Raw genomic sequence first — 24,098 nt, 5'->3', positions numbered from 1 at the left:
AGGGACAGCCCTATCATCCACAAACACACTTCTCTCTCTCTCACACACAAACACGTAATAGATCCAAGTGCACACACCATGCGGTGCCCTCCAGAGGGAATGTGAACAGCTGCATCCTCTCAGAGCAAACCAAGCCCAGCAGAACCTGCTGACGAGGCACATCCCGAAACACTGCCTGCCTGTCTACCCCGGGGCGCTGCTCTAGGCCTTATTGATCCCTCCCAACACACCCAAATTAACTATCGACCCATACCGGGCCAAGCAGGACACCCGAACTCAGAGGAAAGATGGAAAAACTAAACAAAATCACAACCATATTCATATATACACACTCGCACATGCTACACTTGATAATGCAAGCACACATACACACACAAAATTCAGGCTGGTGTATTTGCAAGGATGACTTGCGAGACAGTTTAATCCCCAATGTGACACGCAGAGGGCTTGATCACAGTGACGCAGCAGCAGTGACTAGCCCCACCAGCCCGTGCTGTTCCACCAGAGAGCCAACCTACAGATGGTGAATCAGGGAGGGAAAAAGCCAGTCTCTCAACACCATCAAAACATGAACCTATGATAATTGTGAATCACACACACACACACACACACACAGAGTACAGCTCCCAGGCCAGTTAAGGACAGCCTATTAGAGCAATTTCTTAAAGAAGTGTGCTTTAAGAAGTCACAATTGCTTTCAACTGGCAAATTGCACCTTCTATACGCATCGTTAGCTCTCTCTGATAATCACTAAGCTCCTGCCTATGCGCCAGGATAATTTGCCATTTTGGAGCTGCGAGTGAAGACTGAGGACTGGTTAAAAATGTAATAGAAGAGACTTTTCTAAAAGGCAGCCACTCATGCAAAGAGGCAGGGGGGAAGGAGGAGGGTGGCTCTTCAGGGCCAGGCAGGGATAAAAGCACCAACACCTCCACATCCATAAAACACCTGGGATCTATGTAGAGAACGCAGGAATGTAGATTGGGATGACGGAGGGGGAGGGAGAGTGCGTCACTGAGAAGCCGCACAGAAGATGAGGGGAGAGGGGGACGCTCATCATGGCAGAACAAAAGGGCTTAAATTCACGAGCCCACATAAACCTGCAGGAAGGCGGCGGGCTGCGAAAGGCGGAACGTTCCGGCATAGCGCCTCGCCTTCCACTCCACCAGTTAGGTGACAGGCGGTTAAGCTCTAGCTCTTTTTCATGTCAGCGCTGAGGAACATCAGAGTGACAGCCTTCAGAAGAGCAGGGGCTGGCATCAGACGGACGAGCAGAGTGTCTGTCTGTCTGAATGTGTCTGTCTCACTTAAACACATCACTGGCTCCGCTCCAAGGGAAAGGAGGCCAGGGGCTTCAAAAACAGATGCTCAGCCTCACACTCACTAGGGAACAGCAGCTTACCTATACTGTGCAGCTCCTGCTACCTGTGCAAATCCACTGACTCACTCACTTCAGGAGCCTATGTGGTTTGGTATTACAGTGCATTAACTTGGCCGTCAATGCATCATATAGTCTCTCTCCATTTTATGACGCTTACCCTTTAAAAGTAACTGTTAAATGTTCCCAGATTTTTTTGAAATATAATTAATAGTGAAAGTTTTCCTTCCCCCCAAAAATTGTAATTAAGTATGTTAATTGTGTTGGACTGGTGTGGGCGTACAGAATGTGTCACTAAAAATGATTCTTGCTTTTGAAGTGTTTTTTCCCCTTTAGCCACAAACAGGAGTAGAGTACGAGTCAACAACATTATTTGGATACGAGTTAACAGAATAAGAACTTTTAAAAGTGAGCTTTTCACTGGACAGTTACTTTAAGTCCACTGATCACAAAACATGAGACGATTTGTGTCCTAGAAACCAGCAACAGAACACGACCACGAGAGGTGTGCGTTAACTCACCATCTAGCAGCCAGGCACTAAGCCTGTTCACCATATGAGAGTCATGGCATTGAATGTTATTACCAGGCACTAAGCCTATTCACCATATGAGAGTCATGGCATTGAATGTTATTACCAGGCACTAAGCCTGTTCACCATATGAGAGTCATGGCATTGAATGTTATTACCAGGCACTAAGCCTGTTCACCATATGAGAGTCATGGCATTGAATGTTATTACCAGGCACTAAGCCTGTTCACCATATGAGAGTCATGGCATTGAATGTTATTACCAGGCACTAAGCCTGTTCACCATATGAGAGTCATGGCATTGAATGTTATTACCAGGCACTAAGCCTGTTCACCATATGAGAGTCATGGCATTGAATGTTATTACCAGGCACTAAGCCTGTTCACCATATGAGTCATGGCATTGAATGTTATTACCAGGCACTAAGCCTGTTCACCATATGAGAGTCATGGCATTGAATGTTATTACCAGGCACTAAGCCTATTCAACATATGAGAGTCATGGCATTGAATGTTATTACCAGGCACTAAGCCTGTTCACCATATGAGAGTCATGGCATTGAATGTTACTACAGTCATATTAGTCAAGATCTTAACATACTTCATTAGATATATTTCTTGTGCCACTTAAGACTCTTAATCACCAGAATAACAGTGCTTGACATCATTGTAACCGCTAATGAGCTTTCTCTTAATCGAGATTGATTTAATTTAGATGACATTTACCTCTCCATTCAATCACTGGCATTGTAGCTGCTGCCATTCCTACTGCACTTATAGTGGGATCATTATTCACGCGATTTATTGCAGGATTTAATACAAGTCACCAAGGTCCCAGGCAGTCTGAAAGTCCACACATACTCCACACTCTGTGAACAAAGCTCATCGATCAAGCAGAACCACTTTATGCATGGACCCAATTGTCCGGGCCGAGACCTTGCGTCAATCACCACGCCGGCTCTGCCTGGCCCACAGTCCCAGCCTATCAATCTCCCATCACAGCGTCATGGTGCAGCCCTCTTTAAGCACACCTCATGTACTGTAAATGTAGGCTACTGGCTATTACCTCACAGCATCTAAAAACACAAGTTAAATACACAAAAGTAAGCAAGTGTGACAGCAATGCCATCTAGTGGGAGACAACCAAAATGCACTCAATCCAGTACTTAGCCTACTTTCTGAACTGTGTTGGTAACTGTTGACAGCTGATGTGTTGTAAACATTTTCACAAGCAGCAGAGACAGGAGAAGTTCACTCAATCCCTGCTAACTATTGCTATTATGAACCACAAAAAATAATATATACACACACACACACACACACCTCATTCTCTGAGCAGCTACTAACTCATGCTATATGTTGCCTACCTTTGGTATGAGTATGGGAAAACAGTTTACATAGTTGGCTAGTTCACCGGATCATAGTGTAAACAAATACAACTACATGTACAGGTATGACTGGGGTTCCACTGTAACATAGCTACGTCAATTGGGGTAACACGTGTGCTCAGAGTGTAGGAGTTTTAATTACCTGGCCCCCTCTTGTCCCAACCACACACCATGGTGCCCATGCTGAGGCCCATGCCTTTATACTGGTACACCATATTTGCCAGAAGCTTGGAGGCAGCTGCCACAGAGATGCGCTCCTTGTTGCGAAGCTCATAGACGCGGCACTGGCGGGCCAGTAGGCGCTCCCAGAAGCTGCAGTCTGCTGCACCTCCAGCCATGGTGCCCAGCAGGTACGGGTTAATCTCTATAACCTTCTTTACAGTCTGGGAGGCGATGTAGGCGCCAGCTGTGGCCCGAGAGTCCACCGCCACGATGACGCCATGTTGGAACTGTGGAATGATGACAAATGGGATTGCAGGTTAGTTAAGGAGGGCCAGCTACTCTTGACTTGAGAAACTGGTGGCCTTACTGCCTGTCAGTTGATGGTTTCTTTCTGCTACAGAGAAGTTGATCCAACACTTTTAGAAGGATACAAATTCTCATGAACAACGTTTAGGCCAGTATGTAATGTATACTTAGCAAGTAACCTTTACCCTGGATAGGACTATGTAACTAAGTGCAAAGTGAAATTACTGACAAATGCCAAGAAAATAAACTGTGGCTACTAGCTAGTATGTGACACATTTGGATAAAGCAAACTTGTAATCTAGCTGGAGAACTGTCAGTACTGTCAAGCTACTGTAGGCAGTTATTTAAATAGCTAGCTTGCAAGCTTGGCTAGCTTTGGCAATGAGCAAGCACAATTAACACGCTAACATAAGCTAGCTAACCATCAAGAAAACTGAAAAATAGACAAAGCAAGAAACTCAAGAACACGTCACCAATATAGCTAGATATAGCTGATATCAAATACAATTATCACGGATATCATTTTAGTTAATGTGTGAGTTATTTTACATTTAAAAAAGGCTTTAACTAGCCATCTTAATTTACTTTGAAAGCCAAGGTGGTAGTCCCATGGAGAAATTCTATTTTTCTCTCCGGGCCGTCCTTGTCGTCAGGGCCGAGTGAAGCTTTTATGGCGAAATTAAGTCTGTCGCCCGGTGCAGCCCCAAATCCCAAGTCGGTCTGACCGAATCGACAACCAAATGAAAAAGACCGGTCATTATTAAATGAAAAATCCGCAGACTCACTCTGCAAGACACTAGACAACGCCATCTTTGAAAGTGTTTTGGAGATCAACCGACATACACGTCTCATTCTATGGTATTTTTGCGAATGCACAATTGGATGTGCATCCCGCCACCTACTGTACGGGAGGAAAAGAGGATGACACTTCATAACTTTTGAACGGTACTAACGACTCTGGGATTTATATATACCATTCAAAAGTTTGGGGTCACTTAGAAATGTCCTTGCTTTTGAAAGAAAAACACATTTTTTTGTCCATTAAAATAACATCAAATTGATCAGAAATACAGTGTAGACATTGCTAATGTTGTAAATGACTATTGTAGCTGGAAACGGATATTAATGGAATATCTACATAGGCATACAGAGGCCCAATATCTTGTTCTGAGAAATTAATGCTATTCCCGGAGTCGCTTCTTCACTGTTGACATTGAGACTGGTGTTTTGTGTGTACTATTTGATTAAGCTGCCAGTTGAGGACTTGTGAGGGGTCTGTTTCTCAAACTAGACACTCTAATGTACTTGTCCTCTTGCTCAGTTGCGCACTGGGGCCTCCAACTTCCTCTTTCTATTCTGATTAGGGCCCGTTTGCGCTGTTCTGTAAAGGGAGAAGAACACAGCATTGTACGAGATCTTCAGTTTCTTGGCAATTTCTCTCATGGAAAATATTTAATTTCTCAGAACAAGAATAGACTGACGAGTTTCAGAAGAAAGGTCTCTGTTTCTGGTCATTTTGAGCCTGTAATCGAACTGATGCTCCAGATACTCAACTAGTCTAAAGAAGGACAGTTTTATTGCTTATTTAATCAGAACAACAGTTTTCAGCTGTGCTAACATAATTCTAAAAGTGTTTTCTAATGATCAATTAGCCTTTAAAATTATAAACTTGGATTAGCTAACACAGTGCACCATTGGAACACATGAGTGATAGTTGCTGATAATGGACCACTGTGCGCCTATGTAGATATTCCATAAAAAAATCAGCCGTTTCCAGCTACAATAGTCATTTACAACATTAGCAATATCTACACTGCATTTTGGATACATTTAATGTAATTTATGGACAATTAATGGACAAAAAAAACGTGCTTTTCTTTCAAAAACAAGGACATTTCTAAGTGACCCCAAACTTTTGAACGGTAGTGTATACCTAAAATGTTATTAAATAAATCAAACAACTTTACTGTTAAAAAAAATGTATAGATCTGATCCCTACACAGGTACAAGGGGAGCCTCGGAGGGCAGGCCTTCTTCTGGCACCAGTACCCCTTGCATGTCTTCAGATGTAAAATCTTTATGTCCAAAAGACTTTCCTGCTGCAGTCACAATGTCCAGTTTAAAGACTTCGTTGAGACTTGAGTTGTACAGTTTCTAAATGTGGCCAGGAACTCTACCTTTTTAACACACAGGGTATTGTTTGACTGGCAGCAAACTTTTACTACAGGTTGTGGTGCATCCACTACCCTAAGTTCACTAGCATCACTTGTTTAATAAATTATTTTAATCGCCTCCGCATAGGAGATTCGATTGATCACTAACTTTTGCCAACTCAATCTCCTTCACTCCAGGAACTCGGGATCATGAACCCCACCACAATTGCAACACCGTCGTCCTTCTACACATCGTTCTTCAGTATACTCTGTCCGTCTGCACACACTTGAAACAACAATCCAGTTCTTACACTGCAGTGGTTTGGGAATGAAAGCTCTAACACTGTATCTTACATAACCAAGCTTCACATGCGTAGGTAGATGCTCTTTGTCAAAAAAAACAATAGGACCAACAGACTTTCTTCTTCTCTCCATTCACCCAGCAAGTCAGAAGCCGGGCACCAACCACACCAGGAATTCTCCTTAGGTATTCAACATGAACATCCATCGTCACCCCTGAGATGACTCTTTTGACGGGTGATCTACTCCGAAGTTCAAAGCACGAAACTTCTGTTGTCCGGATTCTTTTGAGGCCCACTGCAATCTTCCTCTGTTCTTCAGAAATACAATGAATCAAAATAAGACACCCCCCCCAAAAAAGTAAGCAAATCACTATCATTCGTAGACGTATCCTTCACTCCAATTTTAGACAATTTCCTTTTTGTTCCAGTTTGACACTGCTGTTGTCCATTCAGGACTTTCATCTTCACCAACTTAGCTTGATGCTCTGCTCGATTCGAACTCAGCTTTCACTCCACTCCATGCCATTTTACTCCACCTCTCTGTATTTTCTCTCGCTCTACTGATCTCCTCTTCCCCACACCTAGAGTCAAGACCAAAGATGTTGCATGACTCCCGGCATCTTTCTTTTCTGTCTTCTTTGAATCGAAGACGCCAAATGCTAAGAGCGGCCACTATTGCACTGGCAGGATGCCAACCGCTGTTAAACTTAATCGAAGAAGAAATAGTATCTCACTGGCAGATTGTGGCAGCAGCTCTCATCTAATTTATTCCTTGCTTGTTGCCAACCTTTCCTCTTCATTCTCTCCCTCTCCACCCACACCCTGTATCTGCCCCACCATCTCTGCATGCATTGCCCTTACTTTCTGTAAAAAGTGGCCAGTGATTCTATTTACTTTACATTTTCCTTAAATCTACCCTAGCCCAAGAATGAACTAAAGAAGCATAAAATTACTCCCTATAGTCCCTATGTTCCGACTACTAAAAATAGTCCCTATGTTCCGTTTCTAGGCGAATTGGCTCTGGCAGTCCAAACATCCAAATACTCCATCTAAACGTGAATTAATTCTCAATTGCGGTACAGTTCTAGAAACATAAAGCCCTCTACCTTCATATCACATCAAAATAAATTCCCAAATGCTAAATATAGGCTACATTTACTGTACACTATTTTAACCGGTTTTAACAGAGTTGCCGCCAACAGTATTTTTTTGTGACAACACAATTATGGTGTCCGTCTTCCGTTTACACACAGGTGTTCGGAGATGCAGATAGCTAATTAGCAGAGGTAGTCACCTCTGTCTTCCATCTGTTTTCTGTAAACAAGAGCTGTAACATGGAAATATGGCTGATATGAAATATACGTTCCTTATGTTTCCAAAACCGTACTGCAAGCGATGAATGTTAAAGTTCAGCACGAGTGTCGGGGCTCTTCATTAAACTCCCCCGGCCAAAAGATATACGTTCATGAATAGACGCTTAAGGTAATTAGCAGCTATGAATGGGCTAAATCTACCCCTACCCTCTAACCCCAACCATCCCCCTTCCCCATTTATCAATCCCTATTTCTTATCTTCCTCACTCTCTTCTTTTCCCCTCTTCAGCACCCTCTCCCTCTCTCTGTGGTACTCCTCTCTCAGATCCTCCCTGTCTCTTCGGCAATATCCTTGGGCAGTGATGTGGAAAAGGTCCACACAGTTCCCCGAATATGCATCTCTGTGTGTGGCCCTGTACACAGCTTCTCTGGCCAATGAGATAGCCTCCTCCTCATTCAGGCTCCACCGCACCTCTCCATCCAGCACTCCGTAAGCATAAGGCGAACCTGAGCCAACCGAGAAGAGCTCTCCCTGCAGCCGGGTGCCATCACTGCACACATAGAACAGCTTTGGGCCACAACGATCCCTGACAGGGGATCTTGTCAGGTCCACGTCAGTTACTGCATGTCTTGTTCTCTCACAGGCACTGTCAGTCAAGTCATCTTGACTACAAGCATCACTAGTTGACATTACTGTCTCTTCAACGGGCCGTTTTGCTGGAGAGATGCTGTCGTCTCTGCCTGATCCCATCCTATCAACTCTTTTTCCCTTGAATTCCTCCACCCTAACCTCCTCTACATCCCAGCCACAAAGAGTGGCTGCCACACACACATCAGTCCCCTTAAAGGGGTGCAGCATATGAGAGAGGAGCTTGGCAGAACCAGTAATTGACAAGCGGCGGCCGTGGCGTAGCTGGTAAAGGCGGATCTCTCTGGCCAGGATTCTCTCCCATAGCATGCAGTCTGCACCACTGCCTGAAGTGGTGACCAGTAAATGGGAGTGGATGGGCAGGATCTTCTGGGCAGAGGGACAGGCGACAAGCCCTGAGCAGCTGGCACGTGTGTCTGCCGCTGCTATAACACCTCCTTGGAACACAAAGGCCAGGGTAGTGGTTCCATGAGACAAAGGGAATGGGCGGCGGGTGGGTGGTGATGAGGAGGTGGACAGGGAAGAAAGGGACGTGTGTCTGTTGTCACAGCGGAAAGGAACAGAGCTCTGAGGAGGAGGTATGAAAAAGCGCAAAGGGACCCCTCCATCTCTCTCAGATGATTTAAACCTTCCCCAACCAAGGATCCTTTCATCAGCCATGTCCAGGAGAGGAGTGGTATCTCCCATAGGCCCAGATAGTGAGGCAGGACTGTTCCACATGTGAGACATAGGGGTGTCCTGAAAGCCACTGACGTCTTGTAAAGCCATTGTGATGGTCTTTTGCTGACGGATTGTGGTAGATATCAATGCAATAAAGATCACAAAACAGACTCAATCTCCCTACAAAAACAGATTTACTGTCCCTTGAATTTGAGTAAAAGGTTGATGCTCAGTGTAATCTCTCAATAAGGAGAGGCAATAACATTTAACAGCTCAGAGCAATCCATAATCCAGAGAAAGTGTCCTTAGGCTTGTTCAAATTCTCCCAGTGAAATCCATTTTTACGGCCTTGTATATGACAGTCCTGCTTGGTATCAACTCTCTCCCCAAATACAATGACACTGAACTTGAAGTGTTTTTATATGGCAGTCTGACACACACATGCGCGCACAAACACACACACACTAATATTTCTCACAAGCATTTAGCTTGACTTAGCGATATATGATAGTGCTTCTGTTGTGATGGTGATACGATATAGAGAAGCGACTCTACAAACACTACAGGGTCAATTCTGAGGCAGCTTGTCAATAGGCCACATTAGTGAAGCGACACTTGTACTTGCATAAACATGTCCTCTTGTTGCATTTTTTTTTCACATTTAATGTAATTTTATATCTGTGAGTTATATTTGAAGGTAAATCCAATTATTATTATTATTCACAAAAGGGTTGTTACCCTTCAAAAAGAACAAGAAAGAGTTTTTCGACACCATCTCGACACCATCTCATATTGTTCTGAATTCGTTTCTGTTGTTAGAAACAGATAAGATTAGCATTCATGCAACATTATTTTGTTGAAATATAATTTGATCTCAGAAATTAAGGTAAGTAATTGCACCAAAATTGGCCATTTTAATTTATAGGACTCATAATATTAAATAAATATTATGCCCAACGTTTGATTTGGACTAAACCTTTTTCTAGTTTACCATCCAACCTTTTTATCGAGTAAAGTACATGTTGCATAAACAAATGTCACGACAGGCCTTGTCGGTAAATGTTCCAAATCCCGACAAAACAAAATACGCTAGACAATTAATTATGTGAAAAATAACGGTGGAAATGCTTTTATGCTCAAATATTGATATATTAACCATCATATTGAAGTCAACTTGGAGTCACGCAATGACTAGTCATGTGGTCCTCCCACTACGGCTCAGGAAAGTATGCAGGTTATTAGGCTACAGATTAAATGAATTATGATGAACTTCACAGGGTGGTGAAAGTGCACAGTGATGAGCTTGATGCTCCTTTCCAATAAATACAGTGCCTTCAGAAAGTATTCATGCCCCTTGACTTATTCCACATTTTGTTGTGTTGCAGCACGAATTTAAAATGGTTTAAATGTTGTTTTTTTTGTTACCTATCTACACACAATAATCCATAGGGAAAGGGGGATATATACAAGATGGCGCCGGAGGGGAGGGCTGCCATCTTATTGGTTCTTAACCAACCATGCTATTTTGTTAGTTTTTTTTGTGTGTTTTTAGCACAAAATGTTGCTGCTTCCATCTCTTATGACCGAAAAGAGCTTCTGGACATCAGAACTGGGATTACTCACCTCAAATTGTATAAGGAGTTCTTCTTCAATGAGTCAGACGCAAGGGATATACTACAGACACACGACCAGGCCCAGATCCCCGTGATTCGCTGGAAAAGGAAACGTAGGTTTCGCGGAAAGAGATCAGGATGCCTTGTGAGGATCAGGTGACGAGTGGCTTATCTGCCCTTTCCTTCTGTTCTGATAGCTAACGTCCAATCGCTGGAAAATGAATGAGAGGAACTGAAAGCACGTACAGTGCCTTGCGAAAGTATTCGGCCCCCTTGAACTTTGCGACCTTTTGCCACATTTCAGGCTTCAAACATAAAGATATAAAACTGTATTTTTTTGTGAAGAATCAACAACAAGTGGGACACAATCATGAAGTGGAATGACATTTATTGGATATTTCAAACTTTTTTAACAAATCAAAAACTGAAAAATTGGGCGTGCAAAATTATTCAGCCCCCTTAAGTTAATACTTTGTAGCGCCACCTTTTGCTGCGATTACAGCTGTAAGTCGCTTGGGGTATGTCTCTATCAGTTTTGCACATCGAGAGTGACATTTTTTCCCATTCCTCCTTGCAAAACAGCTCGAGCTCAGTGAGGTTGGATGGAGAGCATTTGTGAACAGCAGTTTTCAGTTCTTTCCACAGATTCTCGATTGGATTCAGGTCTGGACTTTGACTTGGCCATTCTAACACCTGGATATGTTTATTTTTGAACCATTCCATTGTAGATGTTGCTTTATGTTTTGGATCATTGTCTTGTTGGAAGACAAATCTCCGTCCCAGTCTCAGGTATTTTGCAGACTCCATCAGGTTTTCTTCCAGAATGGTCCTGTATTTGGCTCCATCCATCTTCCCATCAATTTTAACCATCTTCCCTGTCCCTGCTGAAGAAAAGCAGGCCCAAACCATGATGCTGCCACCACCATGTTTGACAGTGGGGATGGTGTGTTCAGCTGTGTTGCTTTTACACCAAACATAATGTTTTGCATTGTTGCCAAAAAGTTCAATTTTGGTTTCATCTGACCAGAGCACCTTCTTCCACATGTTTGGTGTGTCTCCCAGGTGGCTTGTGGCAAACTTTAAACGACACTTTTTATGGATATCTTTAAGAAATGGCTTTCTTCTTGCCACTCTTCCATAAAGGCCAGATTTGTACAATATACGACTGATTGTTGTCCTATGGACAGAGTCTCCCACCTCAGCTGTAGATCTCTGCAGTTCATCCAGAGTGATCATGGGCCTCTTGGCTGCATCTCTGATCAGTCTTCTCCTTGTATGAGCTGAAAGTTTAGAGGGACGGCCAGGTCTTGGTAGATTTGCAGTGGTCTGATACTCCTTCCATTTCAATATTATCGCTTGCACAGTGCTCCTTGGGATGTTTAAAGCTTGGGAAATATTTTTGTATCCAAATCCGGCTTTAAACTTCTTCACAACAGTATCTCGGACCTGCCTGGTGTGTTCCTTGTTCTTCATGATGCTCTCTGCGCTTTTAACGGACCTCTGAGACTATCACAGTGCAGGTGCATTTATACGGAGACTTGATTACACACAGGTGGATTGTATTTATCATCATTAGTCATTTAGGTCAACATTGGATCATTCAGAGATCCTCACTGAACTTCTGGAGAGAGTTTGCTGCACTGAAAGTAAAGGGGCTGAATAATTTTGCACGCCCAATTTTTCCGTTTTTGATTTGTTAAAAAAGTTTGAAATATCCAATAAATGTCGTTCCACTTCATGATTGTGTCCCACTTGTTGTTGATTCTTCACAAAAAAATACAGTTTTATATCTTTATGTTTGAAGCCTGAAATGTGGCAAAAGGTCGCAAAGTTCAAGGGGGCCGAATACTTTCGCAAGGCACTGTATATCCTATCAACGGGACATGAAAAACTGTAACATCTTGTGTTTCACCGAGTCGTGGCTGAACGTCGACATTAAGAACATACAGCTGGTGGGTTATACACTCTATCAGCAGGACAGAACAGCAGCCTCTGGTAAGACACGGGGCAGGGGCCTATTCATATTTGCAAATAATAGCTGGTGCACGATATCTAAGGAAGTCTCAAGGTTTTTCTCGCCTGAGGTAGAGTATCTCCTGATAAGCTGTAGACCACACTATCTGTATTTTTCGTAGCTACATACCACAACAGACCGAGGCTGGCACTAAAACCACACTCAATGAGCTGTATTCTACCATAAGCAAACAGGAAAATACTCATCCAGAGGCGGCGCTCCTAGTGGCCAGGAACTTTAATGCGGGGAAACTTAAATCAGTTTTACCTAATTTCTATCAGCATGTTAAATGTGCAACCAGAAGGGAAAAAATTCTAGACCACCTTTACTCCACACACAGAGGTGCATACAAAGCTTTCCCTTACCCTCCATTTGGTGAATCTGACCATAACTCTAACCTCCTGATTCCTGCTTACAAGCAAAAATTAAAGCAGGAAGCACCAGTGACTCGGTCTATAAAAAAGTGGTCAGATGAAGCAGATGCTAAACTAAAGGACTGTTTTGCTAGCGCAGACTGGAATATCTTCTGGGATTCTTCCGGTGGCATTGAGGAGTACACCACATCAGTCACTGGCTTTATCAATAAGTGCATCGAGAACGTCGTCCCACAGTGACTGCATGTACATACCCTAACCAGATGCCATGGATTACAGGCAACATTCGCACTGAGCTAAAGGGTAGAGCTGCCGCTTTCAAGGAGCGGGACTCGAACCTGGAAGCTTATAAGAAATCCCGTTATGCCCTCCGACAAACCATCAAACAGGCAAAGCATCAATACAGGACTAACATCGAATCGTACTACACCGGCTCCGACGCTCATCGGATGTGGCAGGGCTTGCAAAATATTACAAAGGGAAACACAGCTTAGAGCTGCCCAGTGACACGAGCCTACCAGACAAGCTAAATAACTTCTATGCAAGCTTCGAGGCAAGTAACACTGAAACATGCATGAGAGCATCAGCTGTTCCGGACAACTGTGTGATCACGCACTCTGCGTGTGATGTGAGTAAGACCTTTAAACAGGTCAACATTCACAAGGCCGCTGGGCCAGACAGATTACCAGGACGTATACTCCGAGCATGCGCTGACCAACTGGCAAGTGTCTTCACTGACATTTTCAAACTCTCCCTGTCTGAGTCTGTAATACCAACATGTTTCAAGCAGACCACAATAGTCCCTGTGCCCAAGAAGACTAAGGTAAACTGCCATAATGACTACCGACCCGTAGCATTCACGTCTGTAGCCATTAAATACTTTGAAATGCTGGTCATGGCTTACATCAACACCATTATCCCAGAAACCCTAGACCCACTCCAATTTACATACTGCACCACCAGATCCACAGTTGATGCAATCTCTATTGCACTCCACACTGCCCTTTCCCACCTGGACAAAAGGAACACCTATGTGAGAATGCTATTAATTGCTCAGGGTTCAACACCATAGTGCCGCCAAAGCTCATCACTAAGCTAAGGACCCTGGGACTGAACACCTCCCTCTGCAATTGGATCCTGGACTTCCTGATGGGCCGCCCCCAGGTGGTAAGGGTAAGTAACAACACATCCGCCATGCTGATCCTCAACATGGTGGCCTCTCAGGGGTGCATGCCCAGTCCCCTCCTGTACTCCCTGTTCACTCATGACTGCACGGCCAGGCACGACTCCAACACCATCATTAAGTTTGCTGATGACACAACAGTGGTAACCGACTACGATGAGACAGCCTATAGGGAGGAGGTCAGAGACATGACTGTGTGGTGAAAGGACAACAACCTGTCCCTCAATGTAATCAAGACAAAGGAGATGATTGTGGACTACAGGAAAAGGCAGACTGAGCACGCCCCCATTCTCATTGTCGAGGCTGTAGTGGAGCAGGTTGAGAGCTTCAAGTTCCTTGGCGTCCACATCACCAACAAACTAACATGGTCCAAGCACACCAAAACAGTTGTGAAGAGGGCACAACAAAACCTATTACCCTCAGGAGACTGAAAAGATTTGGCATGGGTCCTCAGATCCACAAAAGGTTTTACATTTGCACCATCGAGAGCATCCTAACGGGTTGCATCACTGCCTGGTATGGCAACTGCTCGGCCTCCAACCGCAAGGTCACTACAGAGGGTAGTGCATACAGCCCAGTACATCACTGGAGCCAAGCTTCCTGCCATCCAGGACCTCTATACCAGGTGGTGTCAGAGGAATGCCCTAAAAATTGTCAGACTCCAGCCACCCTAGTCATAGACTGTTCTCTATTCTACCGCACGGCAAGCGGTACCGGAGCGCCAAGTCTAGATCCAAGAGACTTTAATAATTCTACCTACATCGTCATTGTCAGTGATCAGGCATACCACTGTTGTGTTATCAGAAACTTAATGATGGTGTTGGAGTCGTGCCTGGCCGTGCAGTCAATTTCCTCGACATCGGTGCCCCTGCACATTGACTCTGTACCGGTACCCCTGTATATAGCCCCGCTATTGTTATTTACTGCTGCTTTCTAATTATTTGTTATTCTTATCTCTTACTTTTGTTTAGGTCTTTTCTTAAAACTGCATTGTTGGTTAAGTGCTTGTAAGTAAGCATTTCACTGTAAGGTGAAATGTTGTTGTATTATACCTGTTAAATTCGGCACATTTCAGTTGAAGGCATTCAGTTATACAACTGACTAGGTATCAAATCTAATTTTATTTGATACCTAGTCAGTTGTATAACTGAATGCCTTCAACTGAAATGTGTCTTTAGCATTTAACCCAACCCCTCTGAATCAGAGAGGTGCGGGGTCTGCCTTAATCGACATCCACTAACTGCCTTGCTCAGAGGCAGAACGACTTTGTATAATCAATATATATATATATATATTTACCCAGCTACCCATAGGGGCCATTCTTTGCGAGGCATTGGAAAACCTCCCCGATCTTTGTGGTTGAATTTGTGTTAGAAATTCACTGCTCGGCTGAGGGACTTTACAAATAATCGTATGTGTGGGGTACAGAGATTAGGTTAGGCACAAAGTGTGAATTTATGCAACTTTTTAAGCACATGTTCACTCCTGAACTTGACATAATAAAGGCATTGAATACTTATTGACTCAAGATAGCTCAGCATTTCATTTCGAATTAATTTGTAAAACAATTATTCCACTTTGACATTATGTGTGTAGGCCAGTGAAAATTTCAATTTAATTGAATTTCCATTCAGACTGTAACACAACAAAATGTGAAAAAGTCAAGGTGTGAATACTGCACAGTATCGAGGGTTTTATTATTGTGACATGATGGTTGATGCTTGGCTGCCGTTTGACAAATAAAAATAATCTCACTCTGTCCATAATAATCTCATAATGTACACTATACCCACACTGTAGCTGCGATCTGTTGGCTACAGCACATGTGCCAATACCAGAGTGGGCACATTCGCTATAATGCAAAACATTTTGTGACAAAACCATCAGTGGAGTTGAAAATGCAATGGAAACCCATTTAACCTGTATTTATTTTATTCGGTTCATGGGAATTAAACTGCAAAAGTTTTTTTTATGTGCACTACATCATCACACACAGCCTTTTATCCGCAAAACGTACATTTGATGGAAACTCAACTCGTGGTAAAATGCATACATTGCTTTTATGCAGCTTTTTGAATATTCACACAGAAATCTGTGGCCAATTGAATGGAAACCTAGCTAATGAGTTAGACATGAGGAATTGACAAAAGACACCCACAGACCCCCCACAATCCCAGCCCAACAACGAGTATATACTATCAGTTCTCTGTTTGACAAATAGTATGGAGCTGTGGCTTAGAGTATGGTTTCTTCTTCATCAGTATTCTCAGTGAACTTGTTTTTTTTTTTTAGAGAAATTTGGCATTGGAGTTGTTGGGTTTATGTACCATCCCACATCCTGATATTACCAGGTTCTTGACCAGAAGATGGTGCTATTCCTGCTATTCTGTGATTCTTTTTTTAAAAAAGGATAGTTCACTCAAATGACAAAAAATACATATTGGTTTTCTTACTCTGTAAGCAGTCTATGGCCCACGGGCATATTCATTACGGAAATCGTTCACTGTTTAAGAACCAAACTGAAGCGGACAAAGAAAAATGAGAGTTACTATTGGACAAATTCAGGTAGGTCCCGCCCCATTTTGTTTGGTTCCGTTTTGAAACAGAATCTGTGTATTGAATACGCCCCCGGTATCACAAGCAACGCTTCGGTTTTATTTATCTGGCCACTGTTTCAAATGCAAACTTTTCAGCAGTTGTGTCATAAATCTAATGGAAGTCAAATGGTACCTATATTAGCATTTCTTAGTAAGTTAGTTTAGTGAGTCTGCCAGATCAGAGGCAGTGGGGATGACCAGGGATGTTCGGTTGATAAGTGTGTGAATTTTACTATTTTCCTATCCTGCTTAGCATTCAAAATGTAAGAGTACTTTTGGGTGTCAAGGAAAATGTAAAAAGTACAATATTTTCTTAAGTAATGCAGTGAAGTAAAAGTAGTCAAAAATATAAATAGTAAAGTACAGAATAACTACTTAAGTAGTGCTTTAAAGTATATTTACTTAAGTACTTAACATCACTGAAAATGTGATTTATAGAGCCAATATATTTTTTATATATAAATTAAAGAAACTAGAAAATCAAGAACGGCGGGACGAATCTAATTAACAACCACCCCCCAAAATTCTGCAGCTAGATACTTACTTACGTTGTCTGGGTGTGACCAAATATGATCCCAATGGTTTATCAAACGTCTCTATGACGTGACCCCAAACTACCATAATCTCGCTGGATGTGCAAGTGTCGCGACATTGGGATCATGTTGAAACTGCATTCCGGGGGAAGTCATTTTGATTCTGCGCTCCATATCCACGCTATGACAGCATACGCTTGACTAGAGCCAAAATGGCGTCAGTTTCCCCGATTCTAGTTGCAACTCCCTTCTTTCCCATTCCCTCGGTTAATGATGGCGTCCCACAGTACAGGGGGCAGGGTGTCTTGCGGGAGAGATTTGAATTGTGTGCCCGAGGTTGCTGACACACTTGCAGCGGTCGCTAAACTTGGGTAAGTAAACTGCTTCGTTCAAGCAGTCAAATACTGGAGACGAGTAGGATATGCCTATCTACCCCTCGGCTTCATTTCTACACGTGATGTAGCCAGCTAACTATTTTAGCGCGGCAGTAACAGCAAACTAGCTAGGTTCATTTGCCGGTGAAATATTAGCACGTGCACTATCACAATGACTAAGAAATGTTCCTCCTGGCCATTACCTCGATATGATCTGTTGAGAATACATTTGACTGTAGATCCGTGACGTTACTTGAATGAATTATCCAATTAAATGTTAACTACGTTTGTAAAGTAATTTTCGTACAATAAACTTTGCAAGAGCATCAGGCAAGTTTACATTTAAAATGTTTTTATTTAGTTTTTATTTAACCGTTTAATGAACTAGGCAAGTCAGTTAAGAACAAATTCTTATTTACAATGACGGCCTGCCCAGACCAAACCCGGACGACGCTGGGCCAGTAGTGCGCCGCCCTATGTGACTCCCAATCACGACCGGATGGGATTCAGCCTGGATTACAACCAGGAACTGTAGATCATCGACAACTCAACTAAAGTATCCCATCTGTCCCTTCTCTTACAGGTTTGACTTCTTGTGCATGCCCCTCTTCCACCCGAGGTTCAGGAGGGAGTTTGAGTTGGATCCCGCCAAAGTCCGATCTGGAGCACATACACGCTCGGACCTGCTACTTTGTGGGCGAGGTGAGGTCAGAGGCAACCTGTATTTATACTGGCCTCAATGGTAGGAACTAGACAGTACATTCTCATTCCCAAGTTCCGCTGAGCACAGGAGCATCTACTTAAATAAATATCTAATCAAATGTTTTATTAAGTGTCAGGATATTGAAATACAATTCTTCCTTACCCAGACTGGAACACTCTGGTTGTTGGAAAGCTTTCTCCGTGGATCGAGACAGACTCAGAGGTGGAGACGGAGCGCAGGAATTCAGAAGCGGTGAGTTGGACATCCTGAAAAGACGTATTCACACCGTAACAAAAAGTAGCAAAACGCTTTGCAATGGAGGACGTTTCGCTATGAAAATTACTGTTTCTATTGTTTAAATTCAGGTAGGTTCCTCCCCATTTTGTTCTGTTTGGGTTCCGTTTGAATTTTAGTGAATATACCATGGCCTCCTTTGTCCGCTCAAGCAGAACATTTGAAACATCTTTGCCACAGGTTGAATTGTTGCTCTCCTTTCATCCCTCTGTCATGTCTCAGGCTCTGGTCCAGGAGCTGAACTTCTCAGCGTATCTGGGTCTGCCAGCCTTTATGATCCCTCTGAAGGGCCCTCACTGTGCCAACCTGGCCCGCGTGCTGCTCAACCACATCCAGACTGGACACCACTCCTGCATGGTAGCTACAGCAGTCAAGAGTTATCTATCTGTACCATATAAGAACTATAACTCATTCTTAATCCTTGGCTTGTGTTGTGACTGGCAATTTCATGGTATTTCAGTGAACTTAAAATTGAAGTTATGAAACCTACAACTAAGAAACTGTGGATTGTGTCATATCAGTTCTGGATCCGGGTCCCCCTGATTTCCTCTGAGGATATGCGTGATGACATCATCGAGAATGAGCAAACGAAACACACAGATGATGGCAGTAATGACGAGAAGACCTGGGCCTGGTGGGTCTGCCATCACAGCTAGGGCCACGTGGCTACGGCATCAAGGTTTTCAGCCTTGTTTTTTTGCTTTTTGTAAAAATGTACCTTCTGTTTTTAATTTTTCAGGTGGCATTCATTCAGAACTCTTTGTGACTACAACAAGAGGATCTGTTTAGGTAAGGAAGCAGGACAGGGAAACATGGTTGGAGTGTTGACAAACTGATAAGGAATTGTTTTGGTCACAATTGATACTGACCTGTCTTCCCTTCCTTTCCCTGAAGCCATTGAGGTTGGAGCAAACATGCCCACCAACGCTGTGATCGACAAGTGGCTTGGAGAGCCAATTAAAGCAGCTATTCTTCCCACCAGGATCTTTCTGACCAATAAAAAAGGGTTCCCAGTCCTTTCAAAAGCCCACCAGCAAATCATCTTCCGTCTATTCAAGGTACTGTAAATACTAGGCTATATGGCAATTGTTATAGCAACTACAACCGTTTTATCTTCAGTCTGTCTTCTGTTCTTGAAAATTTATTTTACAAAACATTTCCTTGTTCTCCCAGCTTGAGGCCCAGTTCATCTTCACTGGCACCAGTCGTCACAGTGAGAAGGACTTCCGCTCTTACTTGCAGTACCTTGAATACCTCAACCAGAACCGCCCTGCCCCCAATGCCTATGAACTGTTCGCCAAGGGTTACGAGGATTACCTACAGTCTCCTCTTCAGGTTTGTGTTTAAGTTTGTAAATAGGCATACCTATTGTCTGTATGCATTGGATTCTTTGTTATGTCTAACTGTTCTCTTCCCATTAGCCTCTCATGGACAATCTGGAGTCTCAGACATATGAAGTGTTTGAGAAGGATCCCATCAAATACTCCCAGTACCAGCAGGTAAGGAGCCTTTGACATGCATGTTCTCACAGTATAATACACTGACAGTATTAGTGATGTGGCTGGTAGGGTTTAACACAGTAATATCATTAAGTTCCGATTGGGTTCTCCTGATCTTTATGCAGGCTGTGTATAAGTGTTTAATGGACAGAGTCCCGGAGGAGCAGAAGGAGACCAATACACAGTGAGTAGCTCCAACACCTCACTGTCTGTCCTCTGTTAATGAGTATCTATTCTCCTGACAATCACCTTCCCCCTCTGTATCTGGTGGGTAACGGTATGTATTCTCTGTAACCCCAGGGTGTTGATGGTGCTGGGTGCTGGGAGAGGTCCTTTGGTCAATGCCTCCCTGCGGGCCGCCAAGCAGGCTGACAGAAAGCTCCGTATCTATGCCGTGGAGAAGAACCCCAACGCTGTCGTAACGTGAGTGGAACTTTTTCTCATTTTGAACCCTGACCTCCAAAAGATTTGCCAGCACAGACTAAACTCATTCCAGAAGATAATTGAAGTCCTCCATTTTTTAAATTCAGGCATTAGGAGTAATTTCCCCGGATAGCTTTAATACTCTCTGGCAGATTAATAAATCCAGATGAAAATGGGAGGTTGGCAACATTTAATCTCCACTGAGCTCCTAAAAATGCCCTGTACTGATCCTGTCACACACTCCCAGGCTTGAGAACTGGAAGTTTGAGGAGTGGGGCGATCAGGTGACCGTAGTGTCATGTGACATGAGGGAGTGGGTGGCACCTGAGAAGGCGGACATCATCGTCAGCGAGCTGCTCGGGTCCTTCGGGGACAATGAGCTTTCCCCAGAGTGTTTAGATGGAGCACAGAACTTTCTCAAAGGTAGGTGGGGGAGGAGGAGGAGTCATTCTAATTGCAGTCATTTGCAACTCGTTGATATTGAAATAATTTTGCTCATCAAAATTTCAATAAAGATTGAAATCTTTGATAGTTATACATATCATGGGCATTGAAAGACAATTACCATTTATTTTGCCTCGTCCACCTCTACCCTTTCATCTTAAACGTGTTCCCATTCTCTTGTTCCTCTCAGATGGCGGGGTGAGCATCCCCTGTTCCTACACCTCCTTCCTGGCCCCCCTCTCTTCCTCCAAGCTGTATAACGAGGTCCGGGGGTGCAGGGAGCGGGACAAGGACCCTGAGTGCCACTTTGAGACCCCTTACGTAGTCCGACTCCACAACTTCCACCAGCTGGCTGAGCCCAAGGCCTGCTTCACCTTCATTCACCCTACCACAGGTAACACACACGCATACACACACGTCAAACACCCTTACATGGCTAATGCTTACGCACCCTAGCTAACACGGTTAATGATCACACATAAGATATGTACTAAATGCGCTTCTCTCCTTTCCTTCAGATATGAACAACAACCGGTATCAGTGCCTCAGATTCTCTGTGGGGTGTAACACAGTGCTGCATGGCTTTGCTGGATACTTTGAGACCACACTCTACGGAGATGTCACACTCAGTAAGTAGTAAGAGGGGACAACGATGATGAGGTTTTAAGGTGTTTGGATAACATTAACATCAATGTGTGCATCTGTTTGGTCAAGGTATCAAGCCAGAGACCCACTCTCCTGGAATGTTCTCCTGGTTCCCCATCCTCTTCCCTCTCAAAGTAAGTTGACTGTCATACGGTCATGTAAAATGTCTTTACATTTAGCACATTTTATTACCCAAAAGAATGTAGTGTATTTACTATTTTCCTTCCCTCTCCCACCTGCAGCAACCGATCCCTGTGACGAAGGATGATGACGTCGTGGTGAGGTTCTGGAGGTGTAACAATGGGAAGAAGGTGTGGTACGAATGGGCCGTGACAGAGCCCTCATGCTCCGCTATCCACAACCCAGCAGGACGATCCTACACCATCGGCCTGTGAAGATCTCACACCCACATACACACACATGCATACAGACGCAATTAAACAGGCACTTAGTTGCAAATGAAGTTGAGGTAGTCTTGCTCAAAAGGTCTAGCATTTTACCTATTCACCTGTAATCATGAGCCTGCTCATACCATGAAACCTACAGACCAGGGTCACAGTGAGGGTTTAGAAACCTACAGACCAGGGCCAAATTGAAGATTTAGAAACCTATAGACCAGGGCCAAATTGAAGGTTTAGAAACCTACAGACCAGGGTCACAGTGAGGCTTTACAAACCTACAGACCAGGGTCACAGTGAGGCTTTACAAACCTACAGACCAGGGTCACAGTGAGGCTTTACAAACCTACAGACCAGGGTCACAGTGAGGCTTTAGAGCTGGGAATAAGAACCCAATCAATGGTTTAGATGGGACCGATTTGAGGCTGTTACTTTACAGTATAGTTAGGAGTCAGTTTCAGGCATGGACTATCATCCACATACATTCCCATACCTATTGAGTTTAAGTTACTTATTTTGCCAGCAGTCAAGATACCCCCAATGGCAGTATTCAGACAGGCAGCTGAATTTTTATATTTTTTTCACTAATTGTTCTTTTGACCAATCAGATCATCTATGAAAAATATCTGATGTGATTGGTCAAAAAACCTATTCCATACTATAACGGATCGATGAAATGGCTCTAAATTGTAACTCAACACACTTAAACTGGTTACAACTCCGATACAGCAGTGTGTAGGAGATGGGCTGTTCAGGTCATATGTTTGTCAGGTGTTCATTTCTTTTTGTTATGTTTTTTGTCGGATCCATATTGTCAATAAAGACAACTACTAGCAACTTGCTGCTCTTTGCCCTGTTTGTATATGTGCCTCTTGCATCTACTTACTTACTTAGCATGTTCCCTCGTGGGTTAAATGGCAGGCTGTGGTAAGGTTGTTATTCCACTGAATTATTTTGAATTCTGGGTATGCATAACAAAAGGATATTTGGAATGGAAAACTTTTAAATGCATGCATGAACACAAAGAAATTGTATATAAAAGATCTATTCCTTTTTGTGTCTGATCAGACTGCACCCTGGTTTTAATGTCCGACTGCACCATGGCATGTACTGTGGTGATGTATTCTGTCCAGTAGGTGTCACCATAGAGGTCAGGATCAAATATTGGTATTGAATGTAATTAGCATTTTATTTTTTATTTAACCAGGCAAGTCAGTTAAGAACAAACTCTTATTTACAATGATGGCCTACACCATTAGAGGCAAACCTATCAAAATAACACAAGTAGGTAGCTAGCCACACATGCTGTCATTTAGGGATCAGGTCCAATAGAAATGGAGAAGGAACACAGCTATACCAACAGAGGAATGTTTATCACAGATTCTTGGAATTGCTGGTAAACACCAAGTTTCCTTCTGGAAAAGAAGACCTCTCTTAAAATCGTCTCCACAAGGCGAGAGTGTTATTGCTGCAGTGCAGACCTCTAGGTAATACTTTCACCTATTCCCACATCAATATGGCACCGAGCAATCCTGGGTTCAACTACTATTTCAATTACTTTCACATTTCGAAGCAATATTCAAATATTTTTTCAGGGGAATTTATATATACTATGATGTATTGATGTGTATTTCAAAATATTCAAATGCTGAGTATTTTCAAATAAATACTCTGATGCATTTGAACTCATGTCCTAGGAGTATTTGTAATGTAATTGGAAATAAGTATTTTCAAATAGGAAATTGGACATTTTTTGAAAATACTTCCAATAGAATTAACTGATTTCGGCCACATTATTTGAAAATACTCAAATACTGTACACAGAAAAATTTGAATTTAAATAAAGAATTTAATACATGTATTTCAACACAGTTCTGGCACCATGTGACCTTTCTTGACCAGAATACTTAGGCCCTCTCATATTCCTCTAAACAGTGTCTGCTCTAGATATATAGGTACACTGCCATTTTAGGGTGGGACAAGCACTAATGCAAAACAAGCTATAAAATATTCTCAAATGTTGGCCTTAATCCACATCACAAACCAAACTGCTCACTAACCGCCATTGATGTTTTCATTCTCTCAAAATGCTGACTGGTGTTGCTGTCTCTGTCCCACGCTCTTTTACCATGAGAAGACCAGCAGCAACGCTAGCTCAACCACA

General features: G+C 43.1%; 3 protein-coding genes across 4 annotated transcripts in view; 1 reads left to right on the top strand and 2 right to left on the bottom strand.

The window, feature by feature from the left end:
• psmb5 (proteasome 20S subunit beta 5) overlaps positions 1 to 4,639 on the bottom strand; it is a 7,883-nt gene extending 3,244 nt beyond the window's left edge. The window contains exons 1-2 of the mRNA XM_021613832.2: positions 4,349 to 4,639; positions 3,438 to 3,744 (exon numbers count right to left, since the gene is read on the bottom strand). Of these exons, the coding sequence (XP_021469507.1) occupies positions 3,438 to 3,744; positions 4,349 to 4,615 (574 nt within the window). The 5' untranslated portion in view covers positions 4,616 to 4,639. The remainder of the gene's footprint in view (positions 1 to 3,437; positions 3,745 to 4,348) is intronic.
• A 3,139-nt stretch (positions 4,640 to 7,778) lies between these two features.
• On the bottom strand, positions 7,779 to 8,948 carry LOC110530986 (proteasome subunit beta type-11-like). Its single transcript, XM_021614269.2, has 2 exons — positions 8,336 to 8,948; positions 7,779 to 8,119 (listed from the first exon to the last, which is right to left on the bottom strand). The coding sequence occupies exons 1-2, from the start codon at positions 8,946 to 8,948 to the stop codon at positions 7,779 to 7,781; spliced, it is 954 nt and encodes a 317-aa protein (XP_021469944.1).
• An 8,392-nt stretch (positions 8,949 to 17,340) lies between these two features.
• Positions 17,341 to 22,772, top strand: LOC110530616 (protein arginine N-methyltransferase 5). Of its 2 annotated transcripts, XR_002474560.2 has the most exons (17): positions 17,342 to 17,525; positions 18,112 to 18,230; positions 18,398 to 18,483; positions 18,748 to 18,882; positions 19,047 to 19,159; positions 19,265 to 19,314; positions 19,420 to 19,583; positions 19,699 to 19,860; positions 19,947 to 20,024; positions 20,150 to 20,208; positions 20,325 to 20,447; positions 20,695 to 20,870; positions 21,082 to 21,285; positions 21,410 to 21,520; positions 21,606 to 21,670; positions 21,779 to 22,269; positions 22,304 to 22,772. XR_002474560.2 is itself a non-coding variant. In XM_021613830.2 (16 exons), exons 1-16 carry the CDS (start codon positions 17,425 to 17,427, stop codon positions 21,929 to 21,931), a joined length of 1,899 nt encoding a protein of 632 aa, XP_021469505.1. In that variant the 5' UTR covers positions 17,341 to 17,424; the 3' UTR covers positions 21,932 to 22,772. The 2 variants fall into 2 exon arrangements, 1 of the variants encoding a protein (XP_021469505.1); XM_021613830.2 differs by having other exon boundaries at positions 17,341 to 17,525; positions 21,779 to 22,772.
• Positions 22,773 to 24,098: the final 1,326 nt, after the last annotated feature.

This window comes from Oncorhynchus mykiss, chromosome 8, assembly GCF_013265735.2.
Source record: "Oncorhynchus mykiss isolate Arlee chromosome 8, USDA_OmykA_1.1, whole genome shotgun sequence".
Lineage (NCBI taxonomy): Eukaryota > Metazoa > Chordata > Actinopteri > Salmoniformes > Salmonidae > Oncorhynchus > Oncorhynchus mykiss.
This window is presented reverse-complemented; position numbering and strand designations above follow the sequence as displayed.

Bases quoted from the DNA above. Each gene is read 5' to 3' on its own strand.
- LOC110530986 (XM_021614269.2), bottom strand. From the start codon at position 8,948: ATGGCTTTACAAGACGTCAGTGGCTTTCAGGACACCCCTATGTCTCAC. The intron at 8,120-8,335 runs GGGATGTAGAGG...GATCCCCTGTCA, and splicing joins GGCAGCCACTCTTTGTGGCT to GGGATCGTTGTGGCCCAAAG.
- LOC110530616 (XM_021613830.2), top strand. From the start codon at position 17,425: ATGATGGCGTCCCACAGTACAGGGGGCAGGGTGTCTTGCGGGAGAGAT. The intron at 18,883-19,046 runs GTAGCTACAGCA...GTGTCATATCAG, and splicing joins CTGGACACCACTCCTGCATG to TTCTGGATCCGGGTCCCCCT. The intron at 21,671-21,778 runs GTAAGTTGACTG...TCCCACCTGCAG, and splicing joins CCATCCTCTTCCCTCTCAAA to CAACCGATCCCTGTGACGAA.